The following is a 14,135-nucleotide window of genomic DNA, read 5'->3' on the forward strand; positions in this document are numbered from 1 at the left end:
ACTTGAGGAAAATTAAAAAGGTCTCCCTAAAAAAAAAAAAAAAAAAAAAAAAGAAATTGCCTTAAGTCAACATAAAATGGCAATCGCAACCCATTTTACTACTGCATTCATGAGTCGAACAAATATAGGGTGGAACTTGTTTGATTAGACTGCGCAAAAGTGGGCAATACACACAAGAATGGAACCCAAATGAGAGTTTGTAGTGGATTGCCCGATGATTACTTCCCATCTATAAATATCAACAGCAACAACTTTTGAGGACAATTTCTGACCAAGACGTGGAAGCTGAAGAACAAGTTCACCCTCAAGAGCTTATTGACTTCTCATGAAAACGCCTTTCAACCCCATCCCAAATCTTCTGTTATTCTATTTTCTTTATTCTACTTCCATTAACCACCATTAAATTACTGTTGGAGAGGGTATTTATTGGCAAGAGTTTAAAAGACTGCATTACCTACAACAGTTGGCAAATGTATGATTTGACTCACATTAAAACACAGATTTGTAGAAAAAAAGTAAGCATGGGGGTGTATCTCTCAACCTAACCCTCAGTGGGGCGTAAGCAGATAATACAAAAACGTATGAATGCGATTATACGAATTTATCACCAATAAGTGCGTTACACTATTTGTTAACATTATTCCACCCTTCACAGCATGAAACAAGGCCATTTATTAATTTTCATTTGAACACTGTGTACTGATGAATCATATACACAATAAGTCCAGGAACAGGCATTAAGTAAATAATCAGAGCTAATTTTGTTTCCATGTTGACTTGCTCAAGTGCAGATGCTCTTGATGAACTTTAAAACAAGTTTAATAACAATTCAACAAACTAGTAATGCAAAACATAATTGTAAAATGAAATACTCACAAAGGCACACTATCTTTCCCAAACGTGGGATTTATTATGTAATCCTTTGTTATGGGCTTCACCCAGAGCAGTACCGTGATTAAGGGGGCCAAGAAGTTGATATGTAGCAAGGTCCTGAAGGATGGACACATAAAAACAATCAATTAGATATGGTAACACACAAGAGTATAAATATCAGTGGAGCAGTAAACATCAATTATCATAAAGTGCCACTGCTTTAAATATACCATTTCAGCCGTACAAGAAGCATAGCAGTAATCCAGGCCTAAAAGAGGTCTAACTGTAAGCCTCATAGTGTCATGAGAGCAGGTATGGCGAGCTGGCCACGCTGAAGAGGATTAGCTATGTGAGATGTGTAATGCTTAACTCCTCTTTTGTAACACAGTTACCCTAGAGCCCAATGCTGGCTGAAAATGTAGACCAGGTCCATACTTATCTGCTAACTTAGCGAGGATATAGTCAGACACGGATGAGCCACATGAATTAACATGGAAATAGGGCTGGTTAAATTAATCTTGACAAAAACATTTTAACACACCGCCAAATTGTAAGGTCAAAGAAATACCCACAATTCAAGCTTTTAAAGTGAATACTAAAAGTTTTAACATAATAGTAATTATGAAAATTAGACGTAATGAATTCGTAATGGATGAAAAGACGTAATGGATTTTCTGAAACATTTACTGTGTGACTTTGCAGTTGTTTAGTGTGAGGGCATCAAGATGCATCTGGGCCAATCGCAGGCCAGGGAAGGTGAGAAAGGCTCCAATGAGAGCGCAGAGCAGAGCCAAGATCAGCTTAAAGGTCAGCTTGGATATGGGGCCCCTGTAGAGACAGAGGAAGAGAGCAAGGCCTGTTCACCGCAGGGAAGCACAAACCATCACATACACGGCTTAATCCAAACCCATGGAGACATGGTATACTGTATACACACTCCCTCTGTGTATACAGCCATAATACTTACTGAGACTCGAGGCCTTGGTTCTCCAGAAATTGCATGGCACTTTCGGAAAAATTTGCAAAGCCTATGAAAGGAGAAAAAGGAGGACATACAAATAAAATGGACATAGTTGGGGTGTGTGATACATGTAATGTCTATAATAAAAAAAACTAAACAAAAACACACATTGAGAGTGCATTTTAATGCTGTTACAACGCACATGAAATTCATTATATACAGGGCCATTCCCCAGTGTCTTATTATTCTAACTGAATTTATTGATTAAATGTTAAGAGTTTGACACAAAAGATGATGCATACATCTAATTAGGTTATAGAAAAGGGCTGTCCAAACCTGTTCCTGGAGGGCCACTGTTCTGCAGAGTTTAGCTCCAACCCCTAGAAACTTCCAGGCAAGTGTGTTGGAGCTAAACTCTGCAGGACACTGGCCCTTCCGGCGCAGGACTGGACACCGCTGTTATAGAATACTGCCTTTATAAAAGGTAAAAATCACTTCAAGGAAATCAGTTTAAGTCAAATATCGCCACATAATGAAAAAGTTCATTTCTGTCACTCATGCACAAAATATGAAGACTATGAAATGCTTTGGGAGTCAGCTGTCCATGACAGGGCTAAGCTACCAGCACAAAAACACACTCAGCAAACTATTGTCTAGTTATTGTGGTTGACAAAATCAGAGAAAATCATATATATTTTTTGTCAATATTGCACACTCCTAGTCATAGTCATAGTTTTGATTTTGGACCCTGGTTACAGGGTCTATGGTGAGAATAGAGATCAGTTTTTCAGAAATTGCAACACACTGCCGCCTAATGCATGGTTTAAATCATAATGCAAGAATAACAGCCTGACCCTCGCTAACAATAAGTGATGTGAGTGATTCAAATCAAAAAGATGAAAATGGTCTACAACATAAAAGCACGGTGACTGCCATGCACTGCCTAACAAGTTTCTACTTTAGTGGACAATTTTGTCAGAAATTTAACTAGGCAGCTAAAAGCTTTTCTTTTATTTTCTGCATGTGGCCACACATTCCTGGTGTTAAGTGACATCCCAAACAACAATATGAGGAACAAATATTTTCCCCACGTTTTTCTTGTGAGACTGGCTGATGCTTGGGACTGTGACTGATGCAATACAAATATGCAAAGCAAAACAGCCAATGAATGTAGCTGGTATTAAATATTTCTACCAGCATGTGTTAATTTCGGACTATAAAAAAATTCCACATCAGAACAAAATGGTCTATTACATACTGTACAAACAAGAGAAAGCAATAGGCATAAAACCAACTTGACACTACTATACCTGTCTCAAGGCCAAATTCCAGGTAGTTCTCTGTGACAATAAGAATAGCCATGGCTTTCACAAAGAAGAAGAAGGCAAAGGTGATGCACAGGGAACGCTCACCGCCCTCCTCTAGTCTGAAGTAGTGAGCCGTGAGGGAGAAAAGGATCTTCCTGAGAGAAAATGAAGCTAAGGAACATATTCACAAAGGGCACATTATACCAAAAACTGCTCTCCAAAAATAACTGTAATGAAATCTTTGAGTAATTAAGGAAATATTTTGGGTTATATTAACTTTTGTACACTTGCCCCATTGTAAGTTTAACCGAACAATTTTTTCCTTCGTTTTTACACGCTAGCACATAAAGAGCCTACATTGGATTTCAACAGAATTTTCCTTTAACTGGCATTATTCTCATGGACCCCACATACAAACTCTCTGTACTACTGAAGCTGGTTGGATTCTAATCTAATCTAATTGAAAAGTATCCTGGCTTACATGTCTCATATTTAGTGTCACAGCAAAAGAGAAATGCGTTTAAAACACACCTCATCAAATAATGGCAAGGCTAATAATTTCCCAAAGGTGACAAACAACAAATTTGAAAATCAAAAAAGATGCCAAATGCAGAAAGAAAATGTCTAGCTCTTTTTGTTCCGATGCCTATGTGTGCCCGTTTTGATTATACTGGTCTAGGGTCAATCATTCAACTTGTGGCTACGACGTGCAAATCTGCAAGGCAAGCGGGCGGCCACCTGAGGAAATGTTTCAGTGACCATCACTTTGACAAGGCCATTTTCCCCACCACACACTCTCCACTGAGATCAGGAAAAATGGCTCCTTCCTGTCCACATTCAGCCATTTGCACACATATAGACCTATCATCATCGTCATCATCTTCATCACCCTACCAGGCACCTTCCTTCCTTCCTCTCTTTTTCCCAGGCAAATCAGTCCGGTGAGCCGTGAAAATTGGGCCTCCAATCTTCTGTGGCAGGCTGAGCTAGGTAAAGGGCAGTGGCGAGCACAGGGAGATTGATCTTTGTGGACTGTGCCGGGGTTAATGTGTGTGATTTGGTGAGGCACTAGAAGGGGAAAGTAGCAGGTAAAAGGCAACAGGTGCAGCTTTCATCACTCACGGCTAGACTGTCCCTGCACAGAGACTGTGAAAATTGAGAAAAATCCCACAAGGGATGTCTTATATAAAGGATGTTTTAACATTTAGGGACTATGGGCACGTTATTGAATAAAGTACTTTAAGGTTCCTACTGTAGATCTGTTAAAATAACAAACAGCTCTGTATGTAAGTCACAGCAGTGCTGAAAAACTCTACTGTGTTATGGTCCTCATGCAACCACGATTTAGTAACACGCCAAAATACTTGAGAAAGACATTAATAATGGGTATCCAACATGTTAGGTGTCATCTATAGTATATAAAATATATTTTTTTATAATTATATTACTACTAATGGTGTTTGCTAACTTTTCTATTATTAATGCTCATATTTGTGACTAGCGAATTTAAAAAAACAACAACAACAACAACAACAACTATGTGTTACAGTATAGTGGCTAACCTCAAATCACCCTAGCTGCGTGTTAATGTTAACTTGTTAATATTTTCAAAAATAATATCACTAAAATTTCCTTTAAGATTTCATGTTAACTACATGGCATATTTACGTATTTTAAAATGAATTTGCTAAAAATAACAGAACTATTAAAATATTACTTTAGATTATTATTAATAATTTATATTACTTATTATATCTTTGATTATTTTAAAGGCTAAAATCTGACTAAAACTACAAAAAAAAAAAAAAAAAAAAAAGAAATGGCCAGAGGTCTAATTACATTTACATTACCATTTAAAAGTTTGGGGTCTGTAGTTTTTTATTATTGTTTATTTTATTTATTTTTTTCGAAAAATTCTTTTACACTCACCAAGACTTTTGATTTAATTGATCAAAAATACAGTAAAACTGTAATATTGTTAAATATTATCACAATATTAAACAACAGTTTTCTATTTCTATTTCTTTCTTACTGACCCCCAAATTACTGAATGGTATTGTATATCAATTTTTAATTTAAATCTTGACAGAAAAAATGTATCCATGTTATTTGTCAACTATGCTAATAACTAATTATAAGAATTATTTGCAATGAAATATGAAAAAAGAAAAGCAATGCAAAAAAGTAGGAGATTATTTTAGTATTTCAAGCTACAAAGGGATACATGACAAAGGCCAAGACCAGCAGGCTCCACACCACACTGATGTTCATCTCTCCACTTGGCTCTGCCACACAGAAGTACAGCTCAGTGATGAGATACACCACAGTGGCAGCCACCGTGAAGTCCACCAGCCACTGGAATTCAGGAAAGTAATGCAGAGCTAGCCCAACAAAAAAAAAAAAAGATGGACAAAAAGAGAAGCTTTAGGAACCAGACTTACTAAGAAGATCCTTGAAGCTCAAGGATTTGTTAAGTTTCATATAATGACAACAGGTGAGTTACCTAGTGTGTCCACTTCTGCAATGCATTTAGTCTCTAGCTGAAGGTCGATGTCTTTGGGAATAGTCATCGGCTTGTTCTCCAAGTGCCCATTGTACTTCCTGAGAAGCAACGTGAACATAACACATATAATACTGAACAATGAAACACAAAGTAGGCTAAACTGAAATACACACATGCCCAAATTACCAAGGACATTTTGGGCCCAAAACTCAAACTGAGTACTAGAGTGCTATTTTCTCCATTCACTTGCCAGTAGTGTTGCATAAATTGTATAAAAATGTATGCTTTTGAATATAACGGAATATAAAAATGCAACAGTTTTATTATTAGAAAGCACATCTCTCAAATCACATTACTCAAAATATCTAGGCCAAACGTAAGAATAATTAGCATATTTTATTAAAAAAACAAAAAAAACAAACATTCAATATGATAACAGTATGCTATTTCAAGAACTAGCCGTTATCGTCCTCTGCTGCCCAGATAAGACAGAATTTATTCAGAAGCATCTGGACTACTCCATCCATTCATTTATGATGTTTCAGCACTCTTGTAAGTGGCTTCAGCTGTAGGATGGTGGGGCTTCTCTGGCATTTAACCTCATCACACAATGCAATGCGTCACATGACTCATATCTCCTTCCTGGCGGTGTGAATTCTGATTGCTATGTGAAGTGGGATGTCATCATCATGGTGAGAAGTTCAGACGCTCCCAGTTCACATTTTAAAAGACACTTTAGTTTCTTTTATTTTATTAATATTCAGCTGTAAGTTGCATGGGATGTCACAGTTTAACTCAATTACACTACTACAATGATTTCATACAGCTGTCATGTTGACTACCTACTCTTCACTTTAACAAATACATGAAACTACAATATAGCCTGCACTGAATCAGCTGTGACTAACTTGGAGAACAATGGAAATAATGTCCTTTAAACTATTATTTAAGTGACAACACTTAAACATCACTGTACACAAAACAATTTCTCAGGACTATTGAAATCATTTGTGAAGTGTTGCAATACAAATTGATAACACTTTTTGTTGTCATAATTAATACAACCTTTTATAATAGTTTGACCATAAACAGAAGTGTATTTTTCCTGAATTTCCTTTTTAAAGAGAATAAATAAACCATATATTAACAACACAGAGTATCATCAAATCAAATGTAATACAATACAGTGGTCAAACGATAATACATGCTCCTAATTATGAGTGTTACCTATACACTATACTATTCAAATTTTGTGGTTGGTAAGATTTTATAAATGCTTTTTAACGTTTCTAATTCTTAACAAGGCTGCATTTATTTGATTAAAAATATATAGTAATAACAGTAATATTTATTCCTTTGATGGCAAAGCTGAATTTTCAGCTCGAGTTTGCGTTACATTATCATTCAGAAATCATTCTAATATGCTGATTTGCTGCTTAAGAAACATTTGTTATTACTATCGTTGAAAAGAGTTGCGCTGCTTGAGACCATGAAACCATGATACATCTGTTTTCAGGATTATTTGATGAACAGACATTTCAAATAAAAAAATAAAAGTCTTTACTGTCACTTTTAAACTTTTAGGGCCTTTAATTGTTAACACTGAAGCTAAATCGATACAATTTCATTTATTCACAATGATGAATGAAAGCAAAAGTATCAACGTGTGGGATCTGCAACTTTTTCCAAAGGACAGCAGATTTTTCGCAGTCCTAACTGAGGGCTCTGTCTCTATTGGAAACCAAACACCAGTTTTCACATTTTACTGGGGATTAGAGGAGCCCTCCTCGCCATTGAAAAAAGAGCTAAATCCACACAACGTTCAAATCAAACATATTTCCACCCAACTCAAATGCTGTCTGCATGACAAAGAATAGAGAAATGAATGTCAGGCTCCGCTGGGAACGGTGGGATATTGGAAAGGGGCACAGGCCTTAGCGTGAACGGGTCTAGTATGCAAGCTTTCTGCCCCGTGGCTCCAAGCCAGCTGAACCCGAGATTCTTGGACTTCTCCTCCGGGTCTCTGTTGTTTACATAGGTCAGTGTGCACAATGGTGTTCAGCACAAAAGCACTGTGGGCATGGTAGTCTCCCTGCTCTGGATTGCAGCATACCTGCCTGACAAAATGGCCCAAGAGCTCCCTGCAGAGCAAAAATGGGCTTTTGTCTGAGAACAGGAGGTAGGTATAATAGAGCTGACTATCAAAACTAAGCTGCTAGACACAGGCTAGTCTACCTTCTCAGGGAATTAGCATTGTATGCATAGTCCACTGCAGAATATGGGCAACAAAGCTGCTTGATTTTTACCACTTTGTTGAAGCCACCAAATGTTCTTTGATACACAAAAGTCAAATGTGTGCGAATTTGGAGAAAAGCACAACAGTGATGCTGTGTTATACCTGTCCTTCTTGCTCTTGCCTCCTTTCTGCTGTTTTCCAGCTAAAGTCCTCAGCTCATCTTCTGTGGGATGCTGGTACCAACGCAGACTGAAAAGACAAGAAGTATATTACCGTCGCGAAAAACAAATAGCTCTTGAAAACCTATACATACGTACAATACCGTTCAAGAGTTTGGGGTCATGTTTCTGAAAGAAGTCTCTTATGTTCACCATTGTGCATTTATTTGACAGATTTAGCAGTAAACAGATTTATTATGAAATATTATTACTGTTTTCTATTTATGTATATATTTTTTTAAAAAAGTAATTTTTCTCAAAGCTGAATTTGCAGCATCATTACTCCAGTCTTCTGTGTCACATGATCCTTCAGAAATCATTCTAATATGCTGATTAGGAAACATTTATTTTTATTACCTACGTTGAAAACAGTAGTACTGCTTAATATAATAGGAAATATTCACCTGAAAAATTTTATGTGATATTATTTACTCTCAGTCATCTAGTTTCATACCTCTATGACTTTCTTCCTTCCTCAGAACAGATAGAAAAGATATTCTGAAGAATGTTTTTATCCATACAATGAAAGTCAATGGGGTCTAAAACAACATGTGAGTCAACCTATTGACTTTCATTGCATGGACCACTTTCATAATTCTTTTATGGTGCCTTTGTGACCTTTTTTGAAAGTTGAAAGCTTCCGTCCGAATTCACTGTAACTCCATGGAAAAGACCGACGACTGCAGCTTTCTGAATTTCTCATTTTATGTTTCACAGAAGGCATACTGATGTGGAATGAGGGTAAATGATCACTGAATTTTCATTTTCATGCAAATAATTTCTTCAAATTACAAAGGTTGTTTGATGGTAATAAAATTAGCAGATCTTTGGTGGCAAACATTTACCACAACCCCTTCAACTCTGTTTAGCAACTGGCCTGCCATGAGCCCTGAGAGAGCTGTACTGCTTTCAGTTGTTTTTTTCATGTTTACTTCCTAATGAAAACTTAATTATGAAAGTCTCCTGGGCAACACTTCAAGCCCTGCACTCCAGCCAGTTTTCCCAAACTATTTTTACAGCCAAAAACAAGCACAGATGAATTATTGAGCACATATGGAAGAGCTGTTTACTCTAAACACACATGGCGCTAATTAAGGGGGGAAACAAGCTTGGCTTGTACTTTCGTTAGCGGTTCTCTTGGGTCGTAGGGCTTTTTGATGATACCCTTTGGTCTTACTGAAACACCATAATGATGCATTTTTGATGGGTCCTTAATATGAACAATAAAACAGGATATGCTGTTTGTAAAGTGGAGCAGGATCTGTGCTTTGTGTTGTTAAGGCTGCCTTGTAGATTAAGATGGCGTTTTAGGCTGACCATCGAGAGGGATGCCAGAGCGGCACACAGTGGGCTGTACTTCCTCATTACCTGCCACTGCAGAGGAGCCATCGTGCAAAGGAATAGTGGGGTATGATCTTCTGAATCACGCTGGCCATTACCATGGTAACCACCAGCTGCACACTGATCACACCCTGAAGGGAAAGAGTGAAATATTAGAACACTTTCTGATCGCACCAGCAAGAACGCAGAACCGCAATCAAACCTAGCAACTAACCTCAATTGCCAGAATATGTGATTTTTGAAACCAAACTAGCAAAATGTGAGGAAAAATTTGCAGTCTTGCAAAATTAGCATAAAACGACACCAAATACTTGAAATTGTCCTGCAGACATGGATTTAAGAAAAAAGTGGAATGTCCACAGAGCAATGCATTTGGTGCAGCAAAGGTAATAACCTTTGCAAATTATGTTGACTTCCCCAGTCAATCACCTACCAACTCTGTAACTGCCTTAAACAACCCCAGCATCAAACTATCCCAGCTACAGCGTGGGAGGACTGCTGGCATCAATGGGCAATCTCACCATCCACGCGTGTAAGGCACTATGTCGAGGAGGAGACGGTGATGTGCATTCAAATGATCGCTGATCCACACAAATTGCTATGTGCTTAGCTAGCCATTTCAAAACTTGCACAAAATAAATTTACATGGCAACATGGCTGGAGTGTCACTCAGGAACCAAATTGTACAGCAATTCAATCACAAGATAGAAAACTAGAAAATTATCTGAACTATTCCGTTATAACGTACATTTGCATGGTTGACTTGGTGAATTCTGTTCCATGAATTTAGAGCCTAATTATCAAGATATGTGATATATAATAGTCCCATGTTCTTGAAAAATCTAGCACAGTTTAGCACAAAGGGCACCTCAGGAATAGCCTAACAAAGCTAGGTTCTCAACCTTTTTGACTCTAAGGCCCCATTTTGTCTAAGACACTCATGTAATTTTAATGTCTTTATTTTAGTTAACACGATTATGGTAATATGAGTAAAATATTTTCCAGAAAATAAGCTGCACCTGACTATATGTCACACAGTTCAAAGTTGCATTAATGAGGGAAAAAAAACAACAAGTAGGTGTATAAGTGACATTTTATTACTACGTTTAGAAATAATGTAAAATATCAGTAAATAAAATGAAATGCCTTCAAACACTATAAAACATGTATTTCCCCTCACAATGGTATTCAGAACAGAAAAAGAATGAAAAATGTAAGTATAAAACAAACATAAATTATAGTGACATTCATTATAAACAACATTTATTATAAATGGCAAATTGATTTAGAGCAAAAATGAAGTTTACCGTATGTGGGTAATGTGCTATAAAAATAAACTTCGGCTCATGTACCGCCATCATTTGGCACAAATTTAAATGTGAGTGCTTTGCACATTTGGCATGCTTGACGTTAATTGTATTATACAAATCACTTCGGGATACAAGTCACAGCACATTTCAAATGATAAAAAGCAACTTATATTCCAAAAAATATGGCAATTTAAATACATTTAAGATTATTTGGACCCCCTGAAAGTTTGCAGAGGCCCCGTAGTGGACCCTACCCCCTGACTGAAAATCACTGCATAAAATTATCAATGAAGTTGACGTTTAAATTATTTTTTTCACTTTATCTCTGGAAAATTAGGTTAAAAAAAGCTCACTGTATCCAAGACAAACAGTCTAAAAAGCACAGAAAAACCTGAATTCATTCAGTTCTTCAAAGATAATAACCTTCTCAAATAGTCTTAACTTCCTCAGTCAGCTACATTCTCTGTACTCATTCCAGAGATACCAAACTATTCCCATAACTGGATCAACAGCTGTGATATTTAAGCACTGCTGCCATTTAATTCACAGTAAAACACTGAGAAACTGCAAGTTTCCCAGCATCGCTTTCACTATGAATAGCTCACTATGTGTGCAGTGCTAAAGCAGAGCTTGCCATAAAAAAGAAAATGTTATATTTCATTTATTTTATCCTGCTTTTCACCACTTAGACAAACGCCAGTACCTGCAAAGAAGCAGAGCCACACAATGACACAAAAGCTATAATGTGGTGGTCTGAAACACACGAAAGCAGCCGCATGCTTCTTTTCACTGCTGGTTACAGGCATCTCTGAGAAAACACAAGCTGATGCCAGAACACAATGTTTCCCTCACTTTACCTGAAACAGACAGGCAACCCATTGCCATGGGAACTATACGGCCCATAAGAATGAATGCGAGACTGCCAAGAAAAGTGCTATTAAGTTGACGCAATGAATGTTATTCTTGGTGGGCTGGAATTAAGTGAACATTTTAATATGTAATTTTATTTAAAGACACAGTAACAACGTAAAAGAGCTCAAGAAAATAATTAACCTACATTATGAATAACTTACATTTTATTGATACATAAATACAATTTTACTTAGTATTTATTCAGATCATTTACATGTAATTGGTTTATTTAAAAAACATTATTTTACTCGTTTTTATACTAGTCTTCTACTATTGTCTTTCACTAGTAACTGAGCTAAACCAGCAGCATCATTAAGTACTATGTCACTGCTCACTTGTATAGAAAGACTTTGATGCTGAGTGAGAAGAATGAGATATTTTAAGTATGAGTTATGTTTAGGGGGGTTCCTGAAGGTAGAGTGGTAAAACTAAACGTCCATCCAACTATCAATGTTGAGATGGGACAGTTTCCAAGAAACCTCCCTTTAGTCGACTCAAAAAACCATCAGAAAAGTGTCACATCCTGGACATCCTCCTTAAAAGCATGACATAAAAAAATGGGCCGCCTCCCTTGCTGGGGAAGTTTGATCCTTTAGTGTAAGTCACCATGAGAGGTTGGGGCAGGAGAGGTAATTGAAGCAGCATGGGACACTTATCTGCCTCACTGGCAGTGACCTGGAGAGCACAGGAGCCAAATGAGCTCTGAAGGGTGCCACTGAAGATAACCAGCAGGTCTAGAAGCTCAGTCACCATGAGATAATGGTCAGGAGGAGAGTTGCTCTGGTAAAGTATGGATTTTGAGCTCTTCAAAAACAGCCTGTGGCGACACGTCAAAATTTGAGATTTTGCAATTAATTTTCTTCAATTATCCAGAAGTTTGCACTGATATGTTGCAGATTATAATTTAACCAGTCACAAAGACTAATGCTAGTGTGAAAGGAAACTGACATCAATCAAAAACTGATATAATAGTGTTATTATTAAATAATATATTAATTACATGACCTTATCACCATATTATATATTATACAAACCACACTATGTGGGGCCTCCAGTGGTCCAAAACTATACGTTCTGCCGAGAGTTAAATATTAATGAAGCATTTACAGAAGTTACAGTCATAGGGCCAAGAGTAGGAAGTAAGTGCACACAGCAGTATTTAAGGCTAAGTGTATCTCATCAGTCATCATGTTCAGGAACTCCTATGCAAGACTTCAAGGAAAACCTTCCAGTGTAGGTTTATTTAGGTATAATTTGGTAGCAAAACCTGTGGCACATTTTATTGGCGCAGAGAATAGCATGTGTATTTTGTAAACCATTTGCAATGACTCTTTATCACTTTTAATAGCACCAAATTAAATTGTGTCATCTGTTACACAGGGACTGCTGAACAGACATTTAGAAACTCTTAATTTATTTTAAAGCGAAAAGTACTGAAAACAAAATGTATAAATAGTGCTCTGTAAAAACAATGGGTAATCAACAGTTCTACACACGATTAGAGTTTTCATGTCCACTTGGGCCAAATATATCATGAAATATGTCATGTAAGAAGACGCAGTCAAATGCAAAAGGATAGTTCACCTAAAAATGACAAATCTGTCATCATTTAGTCACTCTCGTGCTATTCCAAACCTGTATGGCTTTCTTTCCACCGTGGAACATAAAATTAAATGTTATGCAAAATGTTTGTGACAAGTCTCCATTCATTTTCATAGCACCTTTTCCATACACTGAAAGTTAACAGTGAGCGAAGCATAACATCTCTTTATACAGTCAGACATACATTTTACACAGGTTTGCAACTACTTGAGGCTGAGAAAATAATGATAAAATGTTCATTTTGGGGTGGACTCAAAGTAATTCTTATGGTTCTTCTGAGGGTAGGAGACCTCTTCCACGATGTCTTCCAGTGGAGGGCCTTCTGAGGTCAAAAGCTTACCTGTGCACCAGGTGAGGCACATCCTCCTACTAGCAAAACTAGCATGTGATATTCGTCGAGTCCAGGACTTACAACTACCATTAAAATGGCATTACATTATATCATTCTTAATTTCTGTTTAAAAGCCACGCATACTTTTACACCCATAGGGTGCAATGGGCTCAATCCTAATAGGTAAAGAAATGACTCAGATCTAGAAGCACGACTGTAGACATCTATCAGCAGAACGAAAAAATAAATAAAGCGTCCTCTCGATATATATTTAGTATGCATTAATGAACACATGACAGTAATAGTCCATTCAGATGCTATGGTCACTTACCATACTGATGTTGCAGTGCTGTGATAGATCTCAAAGCCGGCTGACACTCTGAGCACCCCTGAGCGGAGATCCAGCGGCACGGAGCTCATAAGCCTGTCTTGCGGTGCTGTTATCTGAGAGTACTGTGCTGACAGGTAAAATGAAGACCTAAACAAACCGATCCAGCCGCGGATCCGCTGTGTTTTCAACTGCAATAGAGGTCACACTCAG

The 14,135-nt window shown here is 37.3% G+C and overlaps 1 protein-coding gene across 2 annotated transcripts in view; it reads right to left on the bottom strand.

The window, feature by feature from the left end:
• Window positions 1–14,135, bottom strand: part of LOC107660970 (transmembrane protein 161B) — a 17,714-nt gene extending 3,579 nt beyond the window's left edge. Inside the window, exons 1-9 of one of the 2 annotated variants that reach the window (XM_016450407.1) lie at window positions 13,926–14,001; window positions 9,467–9,570; window positions 8,043–8,129; window positions 5,645–5,742; window positions 5,366–5,522; window positions 3,145–3,296; window positions 1,841–1,901; window positions 1,561–1,701; window positions 877–990 (exon numbers count right to left, since the gene is read on the bottom strand). In XM_016450407.1, the coding sequence (XP_016305893.1) occupies window positions 877–990; window positions 1,561–1,701; window positions 1,841–1,901; window positions 3,145–3,296; window positions 5,366–5,522; window positions 5,645–5,742; window positions 8,043–8,129; window positions 9,467–9,570; window positions 13,926–13,928 (917 nt within the window). In that variant the 5' untranslated portion in view covers window positions 13,929–14,001. Of the gene's footprint in view, window positions 1–876; window positions 991–1,560; window positions 1,702–1,840; window positions 1,902–3,144; window positions 3,297–5,365; window positions 5,523–5,644; window positions 5,743–8,042; window positions 8,130–9,466; window positions 9,571–13,925 lie in introns of both variants that reach the window. The other variant, XM_016450408.1, reaches the window with a different exon arrangement.

This window comes from Sinocyclocheilus anshuiensis, unplaced genomic scaffold, assembly GCF_001515605.1.
Source record: "Sinocyclocheilus anshuiensis isolate Anshui unplaced genomic scaffold, SAMN03320099.WGS_v1.1 scaffold1895, whole genome shotgun sequence".
Classification (NCBI taxonomy): Eukaryota; Metazoa; Chordata; class Actinopteri; order Cypriniformes; family Cyprinidae; genus Sinocyclocheilus; species Sinocyclocheilus anshuiensis.